This window comes from Podarcis erhardii (assembly GCF_964252035.2).
Source record: "Podarcis erhardii genome assembly, chromosome: 5".
Taxonomy (NCBI): Eukaryota; Metazoa; Chordata; class Lepidosauria; order Squamata; family Lacertidae; genus Podarcis; species Podarcis erhardii.
The window spans coordinates 71,133,855-71,158,866 of record NC_138509.1 but is presented as its reverse complement, the minus strand read 5'-3'; the positions used below and the strand labels follow the sequence as shown (position 1 = coordinate 71,158,866).

At 45.8% G+C, this 25,012-nt stretch overlaps 1 protein-coding gene across 1 annotated transcript; it reads left to right on the top strand.

The window, feature by feature from the left end:
* The first annotated feature begins 1,422 nt into the window (after window positions 1-1,422).
* AP1S3 (adaptor related protein complex 1 subunit sigma 3) lies at window positions 1,423-24,629 on the top strand. The gene is made up of 5 exons (XM_081861671.1): window positions 1,423-1,536; window positions 14,625-14,803; window positions 17,481-17,589; window positions 20,366-20,503; window positions 24,217-24,629. Exons 1-5 carry the CDS (start codon window positions 1,534-1,536, stop codon window positions 24,250-24,252), a joined length of 465 nt encoding a protein of 154 aa, XP_081717797.1. The 5' UTR covers window positions 1,423-1,533; the 3' UTR covers window positions 24,253-24,629.
* Window positions 24,630-25,012: the final 383 nt, after the last annotated feature.

Here is a 25,012-nt window from a genome sequence, read left to right as displayed (position 1 = left end):
TACGATATCTGAAAGATTATTGTAAGCAATTAACATCACTAGCAGGGTTGTCTGAAGACTTGTAACAAGAAATTTTCTGTCTTTCTATATTTTTTTTAATTTTGAGCCATTTTGTAATGAGTGTAATTAGAATTGGAAAATGTACAAAATGCAATGAATTATAAAGGTTAATTTTGAAAACCATGAGGCAGGAGGGAAGGAAGTTGATAGGCTCTAAAAAAGCAGTAAAGTGGATAATGCTGATGTGAATGTATAATACTAAATGGGAAATAAATTTACACACATACACACACACAGCATCTTCAGGTAGGCTTGAGGGCATAGGAACTAACTCCTAGGGGCTGTAGGGGCTTCGGCCCCCACAATAAAATATTTGCAGAGGCTGGCCTCCACAAAGTTGATGGATATTTCCATTCCCATGGTGTGTGTGCACTGCATCATGTGATCGATTATGCGCAGATGTTACTAGTCCAGAGATGCAAAGCAGATAAAGTCCCTACCAGAGAAGAATGGCAGATCAAGTAGATGGATTCTGCCAAAATGGCTAAAATGACCTATAGAATCAGAAATCAGGAAGACCAAAAGTTTAATAAGGAATGGGGGAAAAATTATAACTTATCTTAAAGACCATTGTAAACAGTTAGTAAATCGTTAGTAGGATTGGAATATCTCTTGTAGTTTAAAGGTGAATTTTGGATACAATGGAGAGATAAAAGATCTGGATTATTATAAAAGATGCAGGAGGAAATGAGTAACAGTAGGATCCACAAAGGGGAGGAGGGAAGTCCAAGAGATTCCTTGGAATCTAGTTTTTATGTTGTATAATTTCAAACTGTAAAATTTCAATCTGAAAAACCAAATAAATAAATTTCTTTTTAAAAAAAAGATTATGTGGGGCATAATTATACATGCACAATATTTTTATTCAAGTTGGCACCCCTGTTTGGGAGAAGCCCCTGTCTGAAATCCTGGAGAGCCCTGTAGACAACAGTGAGCTATGTGGACCATTGTCCTGACTCGGAACAAGTGGAAGATACTGTACTTATGTTTTCCATCTTTTCGTTACCGCTGCTTCTTTTCCTATAACTTTCTCCCCAAAGGAGACCGCACGACTGCAGGGTCCTCGGGGCTGAGACCCAACCTTTTGCCTCTTCTGTTCTCCTGCAAAGCGCTCCAGAACAGCAGCATCGCTCAGGTAGGAGGAAAACTCTCCGGAGACTCTTATCTTTCCGCTTAGAGAGCGCGAGTCCCCAAGTAAGTGGAGGAGAAATCCCCTCCCCGCGAAACTCCCTCCCCCTCGGTGCAAAGCGACCTCTCCAACCCGCCCCTGGGGCTGTTGCCGGAGTGACCCGGGAGGAGGTGGAGGAGGAGGAGTAGGGTGGGGAGGAGTTAATAACTTTCAGTTTAGGGCATTATGGGAAAGCAGGGCGAGCGGCTGGGAGTTCACCTGTGCCTGCGGGGGGGAGGGGGGAAGACCCGCACAGGGCACGGGGCTTGGAGCCACCCGGGGTGGGGAGCGCCTCTCTGGCAGCCATGGTGAGTACCCCCGAGGGGGAGCGCGGGGTTGGTTGGGCTGACACAGCTCCGAGGCTCCGGGGAGCCGGGAGGAGGAACTACCTGCTGGCGCCAGGTAAAGCAGCCTCCGCGCAGGAGAGAGGCAGGTCGGGCAAGGCTCGCCCTTGAAAAGCGCACAGAACATCTGCTGGGCTTTTCCTGCTCCTTTATTTGCAAGGAAACGGCAACAGGACGCAAAGTTTCCAGGAGTTGATGGGTCGGTCGGTTGCCCAGGGGGCTTTTCTCTCTTTCTGGGCTTGAACCGGCTATTATAGAGTTAATCGACCCCCCCCCCCTTTCTGCGTTTTTTCCTTGCGCGGGTATTGAACGCGCGCTCTCTCCCTTTCTGACATTGCAAGAGAGGAGAGGGCAGGAGTTGGGTGGCGCATATCTTCCTCCACCTGTTGCTGGTTCAGGGTCAAGGGGGCGGGGAGATAAGAGCCAAGTGCTGCAGGAACCGGGACCACCGCACCCAGTTTCTGTGTTCAAGCCCAGCCCCCATTCCCTTCCACTCAATTCAACGTTGGGAACAAACTTTGCTGGAGCTTTGGTCAACACAAGGTAAAGGTAAAGGGACCCCTGACCGTTAGGTCCAGTCGTGACCAACTCTGGGGTTGCGGCGCTCATCTCGCTTTATTGGCCGAGGGAGCTGGCGTATAGCTTCCAGGTGATGTGGCCAGCATGACTAAGGCTCTTCTGGCGAACCAGAGCAGCACACGGAAACGCCGTTTACCTTCCCGCCAGAGCAGTACCTATTTATCTACTTGCACTTTGACGTGCTTTTGAACTGCTAGGTTGGCAGGAGCAGGGACCGAGGAACGGTCGAACAGGGAGCTCACCCTGTTGTGGGGATTCAAACTGCTGACTTTCTGATCAGCAAGTCCTAGGCTCTGGGGTTTAACCCACAGCGCCACCCGTGTCCCTTAAATAAATCACCTGGAGCACTGTCAACAAAGAACTAAAACAATCAAGTGCCACTTGGAAGTTGTGCAAGGGGTATATCAGGAGAGGGCTGCCAGCTTTTAGGCAGGTTTAGGCAGGTGTGATAGGCAGGTTTCCATCAGGGGCAGTCCCCCCTTCAGCTTTGAATGTACAGTGGTACCTCGGGTTAAGAACTTAATTTGTTCATGAGGTCCGTTCTTAATCTGAAACTGTTCTTAACCTGAAGTACCACTTTAGCTAATGGGGTCCCCCGCTGCTGCTGCTCTGTTCTCATCCTGAAGCAAAGTTCTTAACCTGAGGTACTATTTCTGGGTTACTGGAGTCTGTAACCTGAAGCATCTGTAACCTGCATCAATAGGAGTATAGCATCTAGATCAAGGGAAGTAATAGTGCCACTGTATTCTGCTCTGGTCAGACCTCACCTGGAGTACTGTGTCCAGTTCTGGGCACCACAGTTCAAGAAGGACACTGACAAACTGGAACGTGTCCAGAGGAGGGCAACCAAAATGGTCAAAGGCTGGAAACGATGCCTTATGAGGAACGGCTAAGGGAGCTGGGCATGTTTAGCCTGGAGAAGAGGAGGTTAAGGGGTGATATGATAGCCATGTTCAAATATATAAAAGGATGTCACATAGAGGAGGGAGAAAGGTTGTTTTCTGCTGCTCCAGAGAAGCGGACACGGAGCAATGGTTCCAAACTACAAGAAAGAAGATTCCACCTAAACATTAGGAAGAACTTCCTGACAGTAAGAGCTGTTCGACAGTGGAATTTGCTGCCAAGGAGTGTGGTGGAGTCTCCTTCTTTGGAGGTCTTTAAGCAGAGGCTTGACAACCATATGTCAGGAGTGCTCTGATGGTGTTTCCTGCTTGGCAGGGGGTTGGACTCGATGGCCCTTGTGGTCTCTTCCAACTCTATGATTCTATGATTCTATGTAACCCAAGGTACCACTGTACAGGGATGGTGAAAGCTGTACCTGACAGGTTTCTGTCTATCATGCAGGTATGAAGAGTAGGGGAATGCCACACCTATGTTAGAAAAAAAGTTAGCAAAGGGTTTCTCCCCCTCTCCAGCTAAGGTTTGTGTGGGTTATTTTATTCTCTTTGTACTTTGGGACGCTAGAAACTGCTATATAAAGATACAGGAATTTATTGCAATAAAACTTCCCTGGTTGGGAGTGGGGTTAATTGGGAAGGTCTTATTTCACTATCTGGGTTTGGGAAATCATCACAGGTCAGAAAGGAACCTTCTTCTAGCTAGAAATGCCTCACAACCTCAAAGAGTTTTCTGACAGTGGTGCCGTGTGCCTTGTCTCACTGGCTCGAGACATCTACACCTGTCTGATTTGCATGCACCTTAGTGTGGTGGCTCCTCATTCACTCTGAGCTTCTGCTTGTGGCATGCTGTGGCCTGCATTTAACCTGCAGAGGGGATCCTTCAAAGTTTGGACCTCTGTGGCGATCCTCTGATTCCAGATGCAACCCTAACTCCACTTACCTGGGTCTGACTTCTGAGCAGATGTGGTTTAGTTATCCGCTAAAACTAAAATCCATTTTGTCTGCGAAGGTTGGCGGGCAGAACTGGGCCAATGCATTAATACTGCTCAAGTAAAAGAGCAAGTAAAAGAGCTAATCTGTTGAGCAACGAATGAGGTGGCCAAGAGTTTAGGGTGCCTGACGACATTCCTGAGCTGAAATCAGGTTCCTCCTGGTTCCATTCTTAATGGGTGACCCCTTGGCCTATCTACTTCACTGGTATGTGTAGTACATTTCCTTTGCAGGCTTATTGTCAGGTGGATTTTGACCCTCGATTTGCATGTGGTTTCTCTTGCCTCTCTCCCTCTCCCTTTTCATATTGACTTTGCTTTGTGTAGTTCAAACAGGCCCTTCAATTAATGGTAATGTGAGTAGTTTTATCTAAAATACCAAATCAATGGGAGGCTGGGTGGAGCCAACTTATTTGCTTTTCTAAATCAGCAGCCTGGTGATGGCTTTCCAAGAGATTTAATCCATGCACTTCTCTTCAGTCGTAGAACACCTGCTGTGCGTATAGAAGGCCCCAGGTCCCATCTCCTGGTCTGACTGGGAATGCCCCCAGTCTGAAATCATGGAATGCTAACAGCCAGCCAGAATACGGCAGCTTCCTACTTTTTCCTCTCTCACGGTTAGGGAGACAAGGCAATCACTTTCCTCTGGCTGCGAAGCTGCCTGATAGCAAGTCAGATCATTTGAGATCAGTGCTTCTCAAACTTGTTGTTGAACTACAACTCCCATCATCCCTGACCACTGGTCCTGCCAGCTGGGGATGATGGGAGTTGTAGTCCAACAACAGCTGGGAATACTCTATACCAGGGCTAGGCAAACTCAACACTCCAGATGTTTTGGGACTACAGTTCCCATCATCTTTGACCACTGGTCCTGCTAGCTAGGGATCATGGGAGTTGTAGTCCCAAAACATCTGAAGGGCCGAGTTTGCCTAGGCCTGCTCTATACATCTGGTCCTTCCAGATGTTGCTGGACTCCTTTATCCCTGACCATCGACTCTGCTGTTGATGGGGCTGAGTGGAGAAGTAGTCCAACAAGTTCTTGAGGGCCACAGCTTCTCCATCCCTGGTGGGTACCGATTGGCAGCAGCTCTACAAGGCCTCAAGCAGCAGTTTCTCTCTACTTGGAGATGTCAGCAATTGAACTCAGGACCTTCTGTGTGTTTCACCACTGAACAATGGGCCCTCTCTGCTGTTACATGTAGGCCTGAAGTCCCAAAGTGGTGTCCCTCCCAGTTTTTGGCTTTTGTGTGGTTTGGTTGGGGGGACACTTGGCTGTTTGGTCCTTGTGGGGGTTTGTTTGGGGGGGCATGTATAGGTATGTTTCTTGTTGCTTTTTCAAGTGTGTGTGGGACGGTCTAAGCATCATCCATTTGTTCTTCTGTGAAATGGGTATTTTTCTGGTGTCCATGACAGTTTCTTAGGTTTCCAGCTGTGCCCCATGCCCCAAAACTCTGCGGACCTTGGATGTAAATTGGATAGCAGTGGTTGCTGATGCAATTTGTGTGGGGAGGAAGACACCATCCTGCCTCACTAAGCTGCTTCTACCTTTCCTACTGCCGGGAATCACCCAGGGTTGTGTTTAAACTCTTTGCCACTGGGTGTTCCAGAAGTCCAGTGTGACTCCAGAATCTGTGACAGGTTAGCTGAGGCTAGAGGGGAGGATTTACAAAGAACCATATATTTATTTTCTGTATGTATCAACCCTGCGTCAACTCCTTATCCCATTAGTTGTGTTCTAAATGTTTCCCGTCCTTAAGTAGCTGCCAAAAATGTGGGGCAAAGCATTGTGTGATGAAATCGGGACATGGGCTACATATTATGATGTGTTTTATGGCATGGAGAGCTAGTGTGGAAGAGTGATTAGACTGCCAGACTAGGACCTGGGAGGTAAAGGTAAAGGGACCCCTGACCATTAGGTCCAGTCGTGACCGACTCTGGGGTTGCGGTGCTCATCTCGCTTTATAGGCCAAGGGAGCTGACATACAGCTTCCAGGTCATGTGGCCAGCATGACTAAGCCGCTTCTGGTGAACCAGAGCAGTGCACGGAAAGGCTGTTTACCTGCCTGCCGGAGCGGTACCTATTTATCTACTTGCACTTTGACATGCTTTTGAACTGCTTGGTGGGCAGGAGCAGGGACCGAGCAATGGGAGCTCACCCCGTCGTGGGATTTGAACCGCCGACCTTCTGATCGGCAAGTCCTAGACTCTGTGGTTTAACCCACAGCCCACCCGTGTCCCTAGGACCTGGGAGACCAGAGTTCAAGTCCCCACTTAATTATGAAGCTCACTGGGTGACCTTGGTCCGGTCACAGCCTCTCAGGCTTGCTCACAGGGCTGTTGTGGGAAATAACTGCAGAAGGGTGAGCCATGTGTGCCTCCTTGAGCTCATTAGGGGTGGGGCAAGGGGGTATAAATGCAATGCAATCAATCAGTGTCATAGAGAGGGCATGGGGCCAGTGCTTTTTTTTCTGGGGGGGATGCAGGGGGACACATACCCCTAAACATTTTGTGAATCTTTGTACTTTCGTCCATTTACTGTCATTATTTCCCCCGATTTGAACTATAAAATGGTGATTTTTCTTGAGTCAAAATGAGAGTACCCCTAAACACTTTTTAAAAGAAAAAAAGCACTGCATGGGGCTTTTGTCAAAAATGGCAGCCTTTGTGTTTTTCTGTTGTAAATGTGTACTCTCCTCCGAGAAGCACATATTTCTTGAGCGACTCCATACCTAAGCTAATATTTGAACCCAGGCCTTTCAGGTCCAGTTCACACACATAGATTTCTCATTTCATCTGCTTATCTCTGGGCAACGTAGCACAATGCTTTCAGGAAAGTGAACTTGTAAGAAAGTTTCCTAAGACTTTGCTGATCACTGGTTGTTGCATAAAACATCAAAACAAAACATTTTCAAAAAAACCCCACCCACTTGAAACTATTGATAACTCAGATTGAAAGCTTCCGAACAACTGTGTGAAACTTTACAAACATATAGAAGAAGAAAGGTGATCATGTTGGTTTGTAGGGAAGACTCACAAAGTCTATATACCTTCAGTATACCTGAAGGAGCGTCTCCACCCCCATTGTTCAACCCGGACACTGAGGTCCAGCGCCAAAGGCCTTCTGGCGGTTCCCTCACTGTGAGAAGTGAAGTTACAGGGAACCAGGCAGAGGGCCTTCTCGGCAGTGGCGCCTACCCTGTGGAATGCCCTCCCATCAGATGTCAAAGAAATAAACAACTATCTGACGTTTAGAAGACATCTGAAGGGTGCCCTGTTTAGGGGAGTTTTTAATGACTGATGTTTTAATGTATTTTTAATCTTTTGTTGGAAGCCGCCCAGAGTGTCTGAGGAAACCCAGCCAGATGGGTGGGGTGTAAATAATAAATTATTATTATTATTATTACTATATTAGGGCAACCAAAATGTCACCAAAATAGTGTGAAAGCTTTCAAGTTTTGGGTGGGTTTGTGTGTTTTTTAATAGAACTCTTGATCTGGCTAGATGTTGACAGAATGCAAAGGTTAGGAGTGAGAAAAAGGTGGTTGGTTTCAGTCAAGCTATCCATGTCTGCATCTGGGTAGGTTTTAAGAAGGAGTGACAAGATGGGAGTGACAGGGAGGGGAGAATGAAGCACTTTGCCAGCCCTATGCTCAGCACTTCCCAAAGTGCCAGGCATGGGGCCTCCTGCGCTGTGGTTCCCATGCGCCTGGCAGCCAGCTGGCTGACGGATGCTTGGGAATCTCTCACAGTGGATTTTGACAGGTGGGTGGGGCAATCCCTCTCAGGTGACGTCATAACAATGCCAAGTGGTTGACAGGTGGGTTGTCCTGTCCTCCTGTCAAGGTTGGCATATGAGGTAGGTCAAAGAAAACTTCCCCACCCCTGATCTAGCCTGATGAAAAGTTCTGGCGAACCCCAAAGCTTGCAGGTTTTTTTGTGACACTTAGCTCATCCTAATAAAGGTTTTGTTCTAATGTGGACGTTGAAATTTTACAGACACGTAAACTTTTATTAAAGTAAAATAAATCAAAATGCGCATGTTGCCTTATAGAGCATTGACTCTTTTTGGAAAGGCAAGCCTCAGGGGAGACTAAAGCAATCCCAGACATATTCTGGAGAGATGTAGCAAGAGATTTACAGTCAAACCTCCCTTTATGTAACCCTCTGGTTACGTAAACTTCGGGATGCACGCGCAGCAAACCCGGAAGTATTTTACCAGGTTTTGCCATGCGTGCATGCACAGAAGTGAGAGACCCTCAGGTTGCGGCAACCTTGGGATCTGACCGGACCTCCGGAATGGACCCCATCTGCAGCCAGAGGTACCACTGTATTTCCACTTGAGAGTGAGAACCATTGAACTTATTGGGAACTTGGTGCCAAGGAAGCATGCATAGGATCAGGTTGTTGGTTAAGCAATGTTTATATCCTCACGGTTATAAGAATATCAGAAGAATCTTGCAGGATCAGACCAATGACCTATCTAGTCCAGCATCCTGTTCTCACAGTGGCTGACCTGTGGGAAGCTCACAAGTACTCCCGCATTGTCCCGTGACAAGAAATTCTGATATTCAGAGGCATGCTGCCTATGACAGTGGAAACAGAATATAGTTATTGTGGCCACAGATAGCCACAGGTATCCTTATTCTTTTGTCTATAGAGCCATCCCTGCATCATGTGGGAGCAATGTACATAGTTTAATTTTCTCCAAACTGTTCATAATGTATACATGTCATTCATAGTTGCCCTTACTCTCATTTTCCCCACCCCTAAACGAATATTCCCGCCTCCCCAAAAAAACTCCAAACCTTTCCTCACAAGCAGTTCCAGCCTCATGGTCATTTTGGTTGCCCATCTCTGTTTTTCCAGTGTTTCTCAAACTTGGATCCCCAGCTGTTGTTGGACTACAACTCCCATCATACCTGACCACTGGTCTTGCCAGCTATGGATGGTGGAAGTTGTAGTCCACCAACACTGTGTAGAAGTGTCTTTTTGTATCAGGCTCCATCCTCAGACCTTAGTCAACCAAGGAGAGGAGAAAAATCAGGCCTCCTCCTCGTCCTGTTTGCTCACAGCACCAGGTAGTCAGTGGTACAGAACATGGAGATTTGTCTTAATATAAATTTAATTTAGGGAAAGGCTGGAGAAAACCCTTTTGGTCTGCCTGCTTGATAATTCACAGCTTTATATTAGGTAGTTGTTTGCTCTTTTACATACCAGCTGCCTGCCCTTTGATTATTCAAATAAATTTAGATTGACAAGAAGACATGGCCCTTTAGCTCCAGGGTACATGCAATCTCTGCAGGAGAGAGAACAGAACAGGAACATACCATAATAGGGGGGGGGGGAGGTGTATGTTTGGCAGCAGGAGAGATGGAAGGACAGCTTAACCCTGTTGAATAAAACAGTTCCTGCTAGGTTGTGTGATATAGCAATGGCAGTCTGTATATAATGTAGTTGCAATGATCTGATCCTCTGTTATCAGGAACAATTTATTATCTGAATTTACTGTGTCCTTGGATCAATACGGCTCTTTTATTTTAAAACCCCTCTAATATATCAAAGCATATGTTCATTTGCCTGTTGTTCTTGATTTTGCTTTGCTAACTTCTGTCTTCCTGTCGCTGCAGACGACATACAGTCCCCCCTCGTCCCTGGGCCCTGTGTGAGGTTTTGCTGCCAGCCAAATGGCTTCTTTGCTTTTCTCAAGGGTTTTGCAGCATTTAGTACGACCTTCCCTGGAAGGGAGCCACATGACTTGCTATATCCCAGCTGTTGATTCCCCTTGCGTGTACCCAGTTTCCACGGGAATGTTGTGCTCTTCTCCATTGCTTGTCCTTCACTCTGTCATGGAAACATTATCTAATAAAAAAAATATTTTAAAAAGCAAATATGATATATGTGAAGCGGTAGCAGGAATCCAGTGGGTTCCAGGTGCTCACCCAAAGTTGTGTCTCTGTTGGGAAATGAAGGCACAGTGGAGGTCTTTAAGAAATATGGCTTATTTTACATACATTTACACCTAGAGTCTTTCATGGAGGGGGTGCAGAACATGACACCCCAAAATTTGCCAGGCGCCAGGAGCATTTTGCACCTGGCTATCGGCCACTTGTTAACAAGTGAAAATACCCAGGAGCTAAAATGGTGCCTGATGCCTCTACCGTCTGGAGGTGCATGCCTGGGTATCCTTGGATCTTAACTGTTTCCACACACTAACAACGCATCCTGAAGAACTCTATCTGTTATATTTTATCTGCGCAATCAGAATGAATTTCAGGAACCACTTGTTTTGAAGGATTTATTTTGTACTCACTGTGTTTCTAGCGCTGGGTTTTAAATCCATGTTCACAATGCTGCATATGTATCTTGTACTTTGATATAAAATACTATCTGATACGGGGACACGGGTGGCGCTGTGGGTAAAACCTCAGCGCCTAGGACTTGCCGATCGCATGGTCCCGTCGTTCGGGCCCAGCGCCTGCCAACCTAGCAGTTCGAAAGCACCTCCGGGTGGAAGTAGATAAATAGGGACCGCTTACCAGCGGGAAGGTAAACGGCGTTCCGTGTGCTGTGCTGGCTCGTCAGAGTAGCTTCGTCACGCTGGCTACATGACCCGGAAGTGTCTGCGGACAGCGCTGGCTCCCGGCCTCTAGAGTGAGATGAGTGCACAACCCTAGAGTCTGGCAAGACTGGCCCGAACGGGCAGGGGTACCTTTACCCTTTACCTTACTATCTGATATGTTGCTTCTCAATCTGGCTTCATGCTGATTGGGGTCCTTATAAGCTGTTCCAAATGCATCTCTAGCTAAGGTATGAACAGTTGTGTGTAAGGTCAGACAATCCCCACTGTCAGCCCTAACGAAAACTAATCCGACACTAGCGAAGTTGCACTGATTTGAGCCGCTGGGAAGGGGAAACTGTGAAACACACTAAAAACGCACACATCTCCACTGTGCTCTAAGGCGCTGATGTGAGTACACTCCTGTAGATCAGGGTTCTTCAAAGCTGTGAGCCTGGCAAACCTATATCTCTCTGATATAGGTATGCCAGTTTCCTTTGCCTCTTCACTCCCTTCTTGCTATTTCCTTAAGCCCCTGCTTTGGTGTGTGTTGTCCTGATTTAAGCTTCATTCAGACATAAAGATCAACTCTGATGTTGTTGTTATAAGAACATGCTGTGGTGAGCTTCAGACTTTCCTGTCCCCCCCTTTTTTACATACAAGGGGGAGAAGAGCTGAGACTTCCACTTGCAGTTTGGACCTGTCAGGGAACTGCCATCGGAGCCCAGGGCGGTGGCGAGGCTCCCAGACGCTGGGGAGGGAACCAGCAGGGGGAGAACTTCTGCTGAGGAAGTAGAGGAGGGGGAAGCGTCGGAGGGAAGGCTCAGAGACGCTTCCAGCGAGGGCAGGGGAGAGAGCTCAGGACCTCCCATTGGGACGCCCACTCTGCGCAGAAAGCTGTCGCGCAGGGAAGCTAGGCGGAGACTCTCGGTTAAGGAGCTTTTATGTTGGAAGAAATTCAGGAAACGCCCACTGACGGATTCTGCCAGCGGTTAAGACAGCCACTAAGTAAGGGCTGTCCGGGCAGGGAAAGTTTTAGCCAACTACTCAGCTTGGAGTGGTGTGGCGCTTACGCACAAGCAACCCCTTATCCCACTACAGGACTAAAGCACAAAAACTACAAACAAATGCAGGAAACCGTGGTTTGTGCAAACTATGGACTCTGCTAGATTGGTAAAGAAAAGGCTTTTTATATGCATTATAACACTGTGACACCAGATGGCGCAGTGGAGTTCCGTTTTGGCCAACACAAGTTCTCATACAAAGTTTAAAATGTGTTTAACTGAAATGCTTCTTTGCTGTGTCTAAGTAGGAAAGCCTGTGTTTAAGTAGGAAACCAGGAAACCACAGTTTGCTCCTGGAGTGATATCCTGGCTTGTTAACAACTGTTGCCTGTGAAAATTGAAGTTTCCTTTGTTTGGACATAATGAAAAACTGATGCTTGTTACAAATCCCAGATGGAAGCTTTCATTCTCTTCCCCTCCCAGGAGAGGCTCACTGTAGTGCATTCTCATTACAACACATGGCTTCCAAGCCGTCTTCAGGCATTAATACAGTTTCTTAAGTTAATATGCAAGGGGGATTTTGAGGATAAGTGCACTGGTTCTTGCTGCCCTTGTCGGCGTTCCACTGACCTATTCAGGCCTCCTTCTTCTTCTCTTGCCATGACTGCTGATCTTGACCCTATGCTCTAGGAGGGTTTCCATAGCTAGTGACTCTTTCACTTCAACCTACAAAGTCAGAATGTTGGCGATCATTCTAAGGCTGGCCACTTCCCCCAGCAGATGGAATGCTTCTGAAAATCTTACGCTGCTGAATGTAGGGCTGGAAAAATATAAAAATAACTTGTCGCGTAGCAGGGATAACAAAATTCTAGTCCTGCCTTTAGAGCTTGCTGATGTGCTGCTTGTACTAATAATGTGAAATGATCTGGAGAGAAAAATAGTGTTAACAGCAACAACAAAAACCTTGAATTTTTTGCTGCCCTGGTGGCTTTACTATAAGTAGCTGCTGTGTGTCTCCCATGGCAACAAGTGTCTCTTATGCTCTCTTCCTCCTCTCACCACCCACCTTCCATATACACAGCATATTGCAAGCAGATAGCGTTACTTCTGTTTCAGAGACGCAAGGTGAAGTATCCTGTGTAGCTGGATGAGCAATCTGACTGAGAGCCAGGAGCCCAAATTAATTTTGACGACTGTTACTTAATTAAGCCACTTGTATCTCCCTTTTAATTATGTCACTGTGATGCGCGCTAGGATAGGGAACAGGAAAGCACACTGTGTTCTCTTGTTCGCTGCTTTGAACCTTTCCTCTTGGACCACACATCGATCGCCTCAGGCTGAGAAATATTGTCAAATGGACGAGATGTCACTGAACCCAAAGTGACTCAGTTCTTTAAATAACAGAAACTTTTGCTCGGCGGCCCAGAAAGACTGTGGCCTAGAGCACAATACAAACTGAAGACCGCCAAGAACTCTTGAGGCCTATGCTACTGGTGTCTTTGAACTCGGGACTGAGCGGAAGATAGACAGGGATTTATGGGTATCTGCAGTAGATCAGGAAGTGGGCACACCCTCTTCAGATGGGCTTCCTGTTATATGTACCTACAGTAATTCTGTCTGTCTTTCTGAAAAGCTGAGAAAATCTCAAGTCATGTGCTTTGTTCATCTTGGAGCAGATTGTGACCTTTGTCATCATTAGACTTGGCCCACTTGGTTATTTCCATAAACCACACCCACTTGTCTTGTCCCTGGTGTTGTATGTGATACAGAGTGGGAGACAGGTAAACTTACAGCCTTCACTTCAATATAAACCGCATGGAAACACATTTCAAAAGGTTTGTTGTCACCTGCCCTCATAAGGACATTTGGTGATTGATGGGTGGCCCACGGAGCTTGTGGAGATAAGGATCCAGCCTGCCAGGTTGGAAGAGTTTCCCATCCTTGGAATAAAATCTACATTAGGGATGGGGAACCTATGATCCTCCAGTTGTTGTTGTTGTTGGACAACAACTCCCATCATTGCCATTGACCGTGTTGGTGAGGGCAAATGGAAGTTGCAGTCTGACAGAGGGCCGCAGGTTCCCATTCCTGGTTAATGTCATGTAACAGCCAGTGTCTCCGCTTAGCCATGAAACCTATTGCACGACCTTGAGCCAGTCCCAATCAACTTAACTCCAAAGTGTTTTGGTAAGTGGACAATCCCAATGTATAACACACAGACCTTTTTGCAAGCAGAAAAGGGATTAACAGATACAAAATATTTGCTATTTTTTTGTACATAATTATGATGGGTCATGAGTTGGGAAGTCATGCAAGATATGTTACTCTTGGAGAAGAAAGTGGCATCGTCCATAGTGCTAAATGTATATTAAATAAAATGCATTCAATGAAATCTCAAATCCTGCAACTTTAGGTGGCCCACCCCACTCTGACTGAGGTGTGTTCTGAACAATCCTGTTCAAAATCTGACGTCATCTTTTGATAATTGCAGTGTTTTGCATTGGGGGTATTTGGGTTTACCCAGATTGGTGTGTTCAGCAGTCACAGGTATGCACTGTTTTTCTGTTCTTTTATAGTGGTGTTTGGTTACTGCAGGCATGAACCTGATAAATAAGGCCATTGCAGGATCTTCGCCTACAGCCTGTGTAAAAAAACAGCACAGTTGGTTACATGGGAAAACGATAAGCTGAAGATCTTTTGAAGGACTACTTACATGGCCCTGACTGGAAGCAACCAAATGTAGCTGAACTTGCACAACACATGACAATTGCTTGTTGAAAAGTTCAGGAAGACAGCTAGTTGCATTTGGTTAAAGTACGCAATCTCTGCTATGATTTAACATTACACCTGAACCAGCCCAGGGCAACCCTAGGTTCTCTTGAAACCATTATTATTCATCATTTCCTGAACTTTAAGTGTTTTCCTTGATAACAGGGCAGATATTTTCACTCAAATGCAGTTTCGTTAATGCAAGTTGTGTTGGTCTTTGTCTCAATATTACCCCAAATGGTTTTGTTTACTCTAGATGCAGTTTATACTGCTCTTCAGCCGGCAAGGGAAATTAAGACTCCAGAAATGGTTTATTACACTGCCTGAAAAAGAGAAGAAAAAGATCACCCGAGAAATTGTGCAGATTATTTTGTCTCGCAACCAGAAAATGAGCAGTTTTGTTGACTGGAAAGACCTCAAGCTTGTTTACAAAAGGTGTGAGTAGTTTTACAAGTCGGCTTTTTACACAAAGCATGTCGCTTCACATGGAAGCAGCACAAAGTAACAACAAAACAAAATCAATCTAGTTTGCGTTGGCGGAGTGAACTGACAAACAAGAGGAACACCATTCAAAATGTCTGTAGTACTTACCACTAGTAGGAAAGAAAAAGAAAGAAGGCCGCAGGCATGATCTCTTGAAGGAAGCCTGTGCCCAGTGAATTCCACTAATTCCTGTCATAAGAAACATGGCATGCTTGTTTATATCAAATGATTAAGGTTTTACACTGGGGTGGGGATATTTTTCAGCCCAGAAGCCACTGTCCATTCTGGGCAACCTTCTGGGGGCTGCATGCAAATGGATGGGACCAGAGGCAGAAGTTGATAATGGAGCAATAAATGTAAATATGTTAGGCTAGTTTCTATGCAAACTCTCACACACCTCTGTCCTGCACCCAGGCAAGCAAAAGGCACAATTGGGATTTCAAGGACACATTCCAGCCATGCAGAAACACTTGAGGGTGCAAAGTAGGGCTGGGGAGGCGTGTGGTTTGGGAGAGAAGAGTCCCAAGGGCCAGAGAAAGAGGTCTGAAGGGCTGCATCCCAGTTATAGTTCTAATTTTAAGGAGCATTATTCGAGATAGTGGGGGTGGCAGATGCATCAAGGGAATGAAGTATTAAACAGGAAATTGAAGCTGGAGCCAACTAATTTGGCTAGAGGAAGTGCATTGACATCCTCTGGCAGGATGACCCAGGGAGGGGGCATGATATGGAGAGAGTCCCAAGGGCCAGATTAAAAAAAAGGCCACATTTTGCACTCGGGCCTCGGGTCCCCCCTCCTGCTTTACATCACTTAATTGGAGCCAGCATTTGAGATGCGGAGTGAACATGGAGAGCACCTCCCTGAGATAATAAAATCTACTGATGTGCCTTTTAAATGAATGGACATCAAGAGTTGCCATTAAGTGCTGGACTCGCAATGATTTTCATGGGATGCCAGTGCATTGATCTTCTTCTGTATTGTTCCACTGGGTATTTCTGAATGCTGGAGGCTGTCCCAGTTTTAAAGGAAAGTACAGAAATGTTCAAACTTTCTGAAGCTCCCTTTCTGAACATTGTGTGTGAAAGAACGTTTGGAAGATCATAGCTTGGCGAAACCTTGAAGGCGATATAAGACCATTGTTGCTTGTGGCTATAAAACAGATCAATCCCCTTCATATGTTAGGGCCAAATTAACAGGTTTTTGGTAAACACAGTTTTTTGCCCTGTGTTGCTTGTGCTTCCCTTTCTAATTTGGGGGTTGGGGTGGGATGAAGACTGAGGAAACTGTTGTTTATTCTCTGGTGTTTATTCTCCAGTAGTGGGATGGGGGGTGGTTGAATTTGTCAGGGTGATTGTGCAGAAAAAGACAATTTAAACACACTCCTAAATGGACCTGATCCATGAACACCCCTCCTCCATATGCTATTTTGAAAGGGAAAACCAGACCCACAAGGAAAAGGACATATTTAATATAATTTGGAGTTTGGTCCTCAGTATGGGGCACTACAAAAACGTATAAAAGTTTTGTGTCCGTATTGTGTAATGCAGCAGGGTGGGCAATAGGCCCAGGGCCAAATCAGCTCTCTAGCCTCTCTGCCATACCGTCAGGACTTGGCCCAGGCTGCATCCCTCACTCACCCTGCTGGGCACCTTCTTCTAGCTATTCTGCCTGGCTGGAATGTGTCCTTGAACCGTGATCCCTCTTGCTTGCAGAATGGAAAATAGAGAGTGGTGTTGCCCGGCCTTTCCTACTTTTGCCACACCCACCACTGACATGTGGCCCTCAGAAGGCCCACCCCCATGAGGCAATGTGGCCCTTGAATTAAAAAATGTCCCCCTTCCCTCCTATAACGGGATAGAAAATCCGTACGTCAGTGCTTGTAACAAGGGGGAAATGTTTTTTCTGTGACACAGCCTTCAGTTCTTTCAACAGCTGTTGTCTGTATCCAGGCTTAAGGTCATAGAAAAGATGTGTGAGGAGCAGAGCTCCCCCCTCCCCGCAAAAAAAATGTTTAGGGGTACTCTCATTTCCCTACTCATATTGAAATACTGCCCCGCAATGAGGCCAAACTTTGATTGACAAAATGTTTAGGGGTTTGCGTACCCCTGCATCCCCCCCCCAGGAAAAAAAAGCACTGGTGAGAACAGTCATGAGACTGTGTGGGCAAGTTGCACCCCAGCATCTATACGCACAGTGACCATTACTGCCTTCCACCTGTGCCTTTGAGAAAAGGAGAAGATATAATACCTGGCCTGTTTGAAAGCGTTAACAAAAAGGAACACAATTATAATAGCATCAGATGCAGAGCTGTGAGAGATTTATGTGATAAAAAGCAAGCTTTTATTTCCGATTCCATTATCATTACTTATTATTGCACCAAAAACTGCCCACGTTTGCATATCTGAAATGATGTTCATCCTGTCATTTTCATTAGTGCTGGCAAGGAAGTCAGATGGATTTATATGAAAGGCCTAATTAATTAAGGGCTATTCTCCTTGCTTTTGAGATGAATTGTCTCATTATGTGAAAAAGCAACCGGGGAAAAAAATATTTCCGGGTAACTGACCGTGTAAAGAGCATGAATATTAATGCTGATAGGTCTCAATATATTGTCATATTTTTAAATTTCAGGTACGCTAGTTTATATTTCTGCTGTGCAGTTGAAGAGCAGGATAACGAACTCTTGACCCTAGAAGTTGTCCATCGTTATGTAGAGCTACTGGATAGATATTTTGGCAATGTAAGTTTACTAGGTTTCCCCCAGAAACATCTGGCTCCGCTTGTTTTCCTTGTCAGATATTTGTTGAGTGTTGTCTGGTGTTTCTTCTGTCCACAGAAATGACTCTAAATTCCCTGCAAGGTTTGTTTGTGTTTTGTTTTTAGAATAACAGGTTTGGGCCATTTTCTGTAAAGATACTCTGTTTCAACTGAAAAGAGTTATTGGGGGGGAAACTTTGCTATGAAAACAACCACCACAACCTCTGGAGGGCCACAGGTCCTCTTTGCCTTCCCTAAAAGATTACCGTATTTTTCGCCCTATAGGACGCACTGGCCCATAGGAAGCACGCGTCTCCCCACCGCCAGCCTCCAAACCACGTCGGGAGACAGCGGGATGGCGCGCTGCGCCTCCCCGCTATCCCCCGAGCTTGTGGGGCTGGCGGTGGGGCTCTCCAGGCTTCAGCGAAAGCCTGCATTCACCCCATAGGATGCACACACATTTCCCCTTCATTTTTGGAGGGGAAAAAGTGCGTCCTATAGGGCGAAAAATACGGTAAGTCTGAAGCATAGGAAGCCCAGTGATTCTCAACCTGCTGTTTTTCTTGGACAGAGACAACCTGGTCACAGTTATCTGTTTCAACTGAAAAGAGTTATTGGGGGGGAAACTTGACTACTGCAGGGCTTTTAATGTGGGGCTGCATTGGAGCTTTCTACAATTTCATTGTGCCTTTATATTGGAACTCACTTTTCCGTTTCATTGAGAAAGGTGGGAGAGAAATCCACACAATAATTTAATGCATAAATAGTGAGAGGTTCCTGTTAATTAGGAAGGATCTTTCATTCTACAGACCGCCTCTTTTGCAGTAATAAAATCCGCCAGCAGCTGAGAAATGTCCCACTCCAGCTTTCTGGTACTGCAAAGCCCCCTCCAGGGCTGTTTGCCTCTCCCCCCCCCCCATTGCCTGTCTGTAGGCTGATTATTTTCCTCTCTGGTCCTCCACGTACAAATAAGGCTAAGCCTTTATAAAAGTCAGAGCAGGAGGAGAGAGCAAAAACAGTGGGGAGCATAAATGGAGATAAATGGTCAACTGAGCAAAGTTCACGCTGTGACATCTGGGGCTGGGTGAAGCTGTTTTTAATTGGAAGACATGATTAGTGGAAATGCTAAAACAACTTGGAAATCGCCAAGAAAGACAAATGTGTCACAGAAAAAATGGTGAGCGCTAATAAATATGACACTTAAAAAAAAAATCAGGTACACATGCACAACAAAAAGGGACACGGGTGGCGCTGTGGGTAAAAGCCTCAGCGCCTAGGACTTGCCGATCAAAAGGTCGCGGTTCGAATCCCCGCGGCGGGGTGCACTCCCATCGCTTGGTCCCAGCGCCTGCCAACCTAGTAGTTTGAAAGCACCCCCGGGTGCAAGTAGATAAATAGGGACCGCTTACTAGCGGGAAGGTAAATGGCGTTCCGTGTACTGTGCTGGCTTGCTAGATGCAGCTTGTCACGCTGGCCACGTGACCCGGAAGTGTCTGCGGACAGCGCTGGCTCCCGGCCTCTAGAGTGAGATGAGCGCACAACCCTAGAGTCTGCCAAGACTGGCCCAAACGGGCAGGGGTACCTTTACCTTTTTACACATGCACAACAGTGAGTTTTGGAGTAAAAATTAATTCTGGCTTTCGTGCACAGGGTGCACTATGTTTAGTACATGATGACTATGACACCCCACAACTGCTTTTGCATGGTATCGTCCATGCCCCTCTACAATAGTTTGGCTGTCTTCCCCTGCAATAGCTTCTCCTCACCCAGTACTTAAAGAGCCTCTGTGGTGTAGTGGTTAAAATGCAAGACCAGGACCTGGGAGACTAGGGTTCAAACCCCAACTCAGCTCATGAGATGATTTTGAGCCAGTCACTGTCTCTCAGCCCACAGGTATATGAGTTGGAAAGCGAGGGCAAACCATGTAAAGTGGTACCTTGGTTGTTGAACAGCTTGGCTCCTGAACACATCGGCCCCCAAGTGCTGCAACACCAGAAGTGAGTCTTCCAGTTTGCGAACATTTTTCCGAAGCCGAACATCCGACATGGGTTCTGCGGCTTCTGATTGAGTGCAGGAAGCCTCCTGCAGCCAATTGGAAGCCGAGCCTTGGTTTTCAAATGGTTCCGGGAGACGAAGGGAATCCTGGAACGGATTAAGTTCGACAACCAAGGTACCACTGGATGCCACTTTGAGTACCATGGAGGGCATGTGGGAAGTCACTTAGTGAGTGGCAGAGGAGTTTAAAAATCAATTTGGGCCATCAATGGGGTACACCGTTCTGGGAAATCTAACTGAATAAATGCACCAGGCATTTTTGGAGCATTGCAATGCCTGAGGTGCCAGAGTATGATGAATATATATAGGTATGGCATTGTTTTCGTCTAACCCAGGGTTTCCCAAACTTGAGTCTTCAGCTGTTTTGGATTACAGTTCCCATCATCCCTGACCACTGGTCCTGCCAGCTAGGGATGATGGGAGTTGTAGTCCAACAACAGCTGGGGACCCATGTTTGGGAAACCCTGATTTAACCCTAGGACAAAACTGATTGAAGAATAATGCAAGCATCATGGGATGCTACCTCACCTTTGAAATATTATCATGTTGAAACCTCCTTAATGCTTTCAGTCCTGTGTCTCCATTGTTCTCTGCCTGCCACCAGGGTGCACACACAGAACAGGTTTTTGATGAAGCTGTGCACATAACCACACTCAATGCTATAATAAGTGTGCCTGAATATTTCTCTCTGCAATCCTTACCAGGTGTGTGAACTGGATATTATTTTCAACTTTGAAAAGGCGTACTTTATTCTTGATGAATTTCTGATGGGAGGGGAAATTCAAGAGACTTCCAAAAAATCTGCAGTGAAAGCTATAGAAGATGCTGATATGCTGCAAGAGGTAAGAAGAGTTAAGAGAGGTATGAGAGAAGCTAAATCCAGGTTTCTCTCACTCTCTTGTTATTTTATTTTTACTCTTGATGCCCAGTTTGGCTCAAGTTTTATTGCTTGGGCTGTAGGTCACAACCAAATGAAGTCTACAAATGCCAGGTGAATGGAACAAGGCAGACCACAAAAATGTACAAAGATACAAACAAACAAAACCCCCATTAAAATAAAATATCCTTAAAACAGCCTTTCCTAACCTGGTTCCGTCAGACATTGTTGGACTCCCCCACTCCCATCTGTCCCAGCCAGTGTGTCCAATGGTTAGGGATGATGCACAATGTAGTCTAACACCTGGAAGAAACTAGGTTGGTAAAAACCGATTTAAACAATCTTGATTGTAAATATTCATTCATACAGTGTAAACTTGATCCCCCCCCCACCGGTGCAGGTACAAATGATGCAAATCTTCCAATAATGTGCTTGATTTTATTTGCTAATAAATGTTCTGTTGTCTAAGTCAAAAGTCAAAGAGCCTTAGGAGGTGTGTGTTTCACAGCCTATTTTATCCAGGTTCACTGAGAAATCTCATGGAGTTCTATGGACTTATTCTTAAGTAAATGTCCTTTGGTTTTCTGGTGTAAGTAGCAGCTTAACTCTTGCAAATTATAAATAGCAGACTGGTGGGCAAATAGATGACTGTTGCTGTTTGATTTCCCACTCACATTTGGCATTCTATAAACCCTGGCTCGAACTATTCAGAAGCTCTTTGTCTTGGTTGTTTTTCTTATAGAAAAAGTGACCATCAGTTACTCACACCGTTTGCTGAATCCTTGATGGAATGTTCATTTCAGCCCTTTTAGTGTCTAAAAAGTGCTTGGCTATTTTTATTGATTTATTTTGCGCAGCAAAGCGGAAGCATAAATGATCTGCCTGCTAGCTTCAAAACCAGCAGAGCTGTCTGCGGCAACCCCAGTTTTGGGCCAAAAACAGACCTTGCGGTAAATCCCCCTTTGAAAGAGATTAGGGGAGGCATAGGCAAACTCGGCCCTCCAGATGTTTTGGGACTGCAGTTCCCATCATCCCTGACCACCAGTCCTGTTAGCTAGGGAGTTGTAGTCCCAAAACATCTGGAGGGCGAGTTTGCCTATGCCTGGAATAGGGCCTGTTATTCAAAAGCCTTGTGGGAGTGTTGCTCCCTCTTTGAAAGTCAAATATGGCAGACATGAACTGAAAGTGCCATGAATAAATTAATGCTAAGGGAGATGTTTTTGGCACCTTTGCTCTGGTCAAGCTGGTTATAGACAATAAGCCAGCGGTATTCATGTGCCATAGAGTGAATATCACTGGAATAAGCTAGCTGTGGTAATTGCAACTGCTGGCTGTGCAAAATAGGCAGAGAGAGCACAATCCAGAACATATTACAAATTCCTAAGGACCTGTTCACACACTAAAGTTCCTGCCCATCAGAGTGGCTGGCCTTCCCAGGCAATGCATTTTGTGTGGATGGAAGTAAAAAGGGATCTAAATGGGTAATCCTGGGACATAAAAACGTAAGAACCACCTGTGGGATCAGGCCAGTGGGCCATCTAGTCCAGTATTCTGTTTGCACAGGAGCCAGCCAGATGCCCGTGGAAGGCCTGCAAGCGAAACCTGAGTGCCACAACACTCACCCCTTCTGTGGTTTTCAGCAACTGGTATTCAGAAGCATACTGCCTCTGGCAGCAGTAGAGCATATCCAGCTACCTTTGTAGCCACTGATAGCCCTTATCCACCATGAGTTTGTCTAATGCTTCTAAAAAAAGCCATCCAAGTTGGCGGTCATCACTTCCTCTAATGGTAAAGGGACCCCTGACCATTAGGTCCAGTCATGGCCGACTCTGGAGTTGTGGCGCTTATCTCGCTTTATTGGCCGAGGGAGCCGGTGTACAGCTTCTGGGTCATGTGGCCAGCATGACTAAGCCGATTTTGGTGAACCAGAGCAGCACATGGAAACACCGTTTACCTTCCTGCTGGAGCGGTACCTATTTATCTACTTGCACTTTGACGTGCTTTTGAACTGCTAGGTTGGCAGGAGCAGGGACCAAGCAATGGGAGCTCACCCCGTGGTGGGGATTCGAACCGCTGACCTTCTGATCGGCAAGTCCCAGGCTCTGTGGTTTAACCCACAGCGCCACCCGTGTCCCTCATCACTTCCTCTAGTTGGGAGCAAATTCCATAGCATAGGTATGATCTGGTTGAAGAAGTGCAGTCAAACCTTGGTTCCTGAAGGCCTCTGTTACCGTACCGTACGTTTCAGCTCTCAAACACCGAAAACCCAGAAGTAACTGTTCTGGTTTTCGAATGATTTTTGGAAGCTGAATGGCTTCCGGGGAGTTTTCTTCTTTTTTCTTGATTGACTTTGACAACCGCCCTTTGATCCTCGGTTGTCAAACGTTTCGGAAGTTGAATGGTCTTCCGGAACGGATTACGTTCGACAACCAAGGTTTGACTGTACTTTCTGCTGGCAGTCATATTCATTGGACCTCCATGAGTTCTGGTGTTACGAGACAGGGAGGGGGGAAAGCATGGATCCTTTTATACAAAAGTCCCAAATTGTGTAAGTTTTCCTTAGGTTGGTTGCTGCATCTGTTTGATCATTTTGGTTGGGCAAAATGCCCGTCTCTTGGACTGGGATATCTTTGAACCCTCAGCCAACATGATACCAGGAGTTGGTGGGAACTGTATCCATGACTCTATGCATAGTGTGTCACATTTATCCCTGAGGGCATGTATCGAAAGAAACTCAGGATGCCTCATGGGGGAAATGTCTTCTGTGCGATTCAGCCCTGTGTGGTGGGAATCAATGTAAATGTAGCACATAGGACAGTAAAATGGGTCTCAGACACAGTTCAGGGCAGGGGTCAGCAAACTTACCGCGCCTTGGGCTGGTGTGTCCAGTGCCGATCACGCGATGGGCGGGGGAGTGCGTGCCCATACCCGTGCGCACATGCTATTTCCGGCGCACTTCCGGGTCAGAGAAGCACCGGAAATAGCTTGTGCGCACGGGCCTCCTCTGACCCAGATGTGCACCGGAAATAATGCTTGCGCATGCACAAATAATGCACATGCGCACAAGCTATTTCCAGTGCTCCTCTGACCCGGAAGTGGGAAGCCGTGCAGCGCTGCGCCGCTAAGCGGGCGGCAGCAGCGGGGGTTGCCTCGGGCCGGATAAATGGGTCCCTTGGGTCTTATCTGGCCCGCGGACCTTAGTTTGGGGACCCCTGCTTTAGGGTTTTAGGATTTATTTATATATAACTCCTCCCAAATAGATAGATATCTTACACATTCATGGAGTTTTGGATGTTTTTTATTATATAGGAAAAAATGACTTAGGACTTTAGTACAAGCAGCTGAAAAAAAATGGAACTAGGTTAGACTATTGTAAACGGATCGAGCAACACTTAACTGGGCCAAATACACCTCCCTGTGATTTTTGAACCCTTGGCTTGATGGACTGCCCACCTGGCTAGGAAACTAAGCTGGAGAGGGGAATTAGTCTACTTATGCAAGTATTCATACAAATTCTGTTAATGATCTCCAATTAGCTTCGCAAATTAGCTGCAGTGCTCTAGATGTTCATCATTTACAAAGCACCTCTTGGTACTGAACCAATTTCCTTGCTGTCACATTATCGTCTATGCGTAATTTTAATAACTGAGTTAATAGCTTAATTGTTCTTTGTTGCAGACAATGGAAGAATATATGAGCAAGCCTGCCTTCTAACTAGAACCTACATAAACAGAAAACGAGGCTGCATACCAATGGTATATGCAAAAATCTGCCTGCTCCTGGATTTTATTTAACAATGAACCCCTCCCACCTCAAACCCTCCTGAAGGGGCTGTCTATGCAATAGTCAAGATGAAGGTCAGCCATAATAGCACAAACATGTATTCTGTTTTATATGAGCATGATAGTAAACTTTCTTGGCTGTCCTGATTGAATGTTTGTTTTTACGGCAATTTTTAGCTACCTGCCTTTCACTTCCAAGGAACAGATACTAGAACACTTGAAGGATATATTTATATGACTTTGGGTCAGTTTTCGACCAATTCAGTGTAATTTTGTAAAATAATAATAATAATGAACCAACCAAAAACATTTATTTTGAATGTGGTCATTTTTCTTGGATTAATAATAACCATTTTGCAAAAATGTTGAAGTGTTGATGGAATCTCATTTTCGGATTGCTCTGAAAGCAGGCTTCAGTGCTGGATTTACGTATAAGCTAAACAAGCTATAGCTTAGGGCCCCACTCTCTTGGGAGCCCCCCCCCCCAATTTCACTATTAATATACTTCTTCTTAATTGTATTTCAGTTCAACAATTACTTCGATAAAATACATATCTTGTTATGTGCAAATGGCTTTAGATACCTATTAGGTCCATAAATTACCATATATTCAACACAAAAAACAGTGACAATTTGTTGTTGACAAAGGACAGCTGAACATATAAAGGACCCCATTACATTCAGTAGCTTAG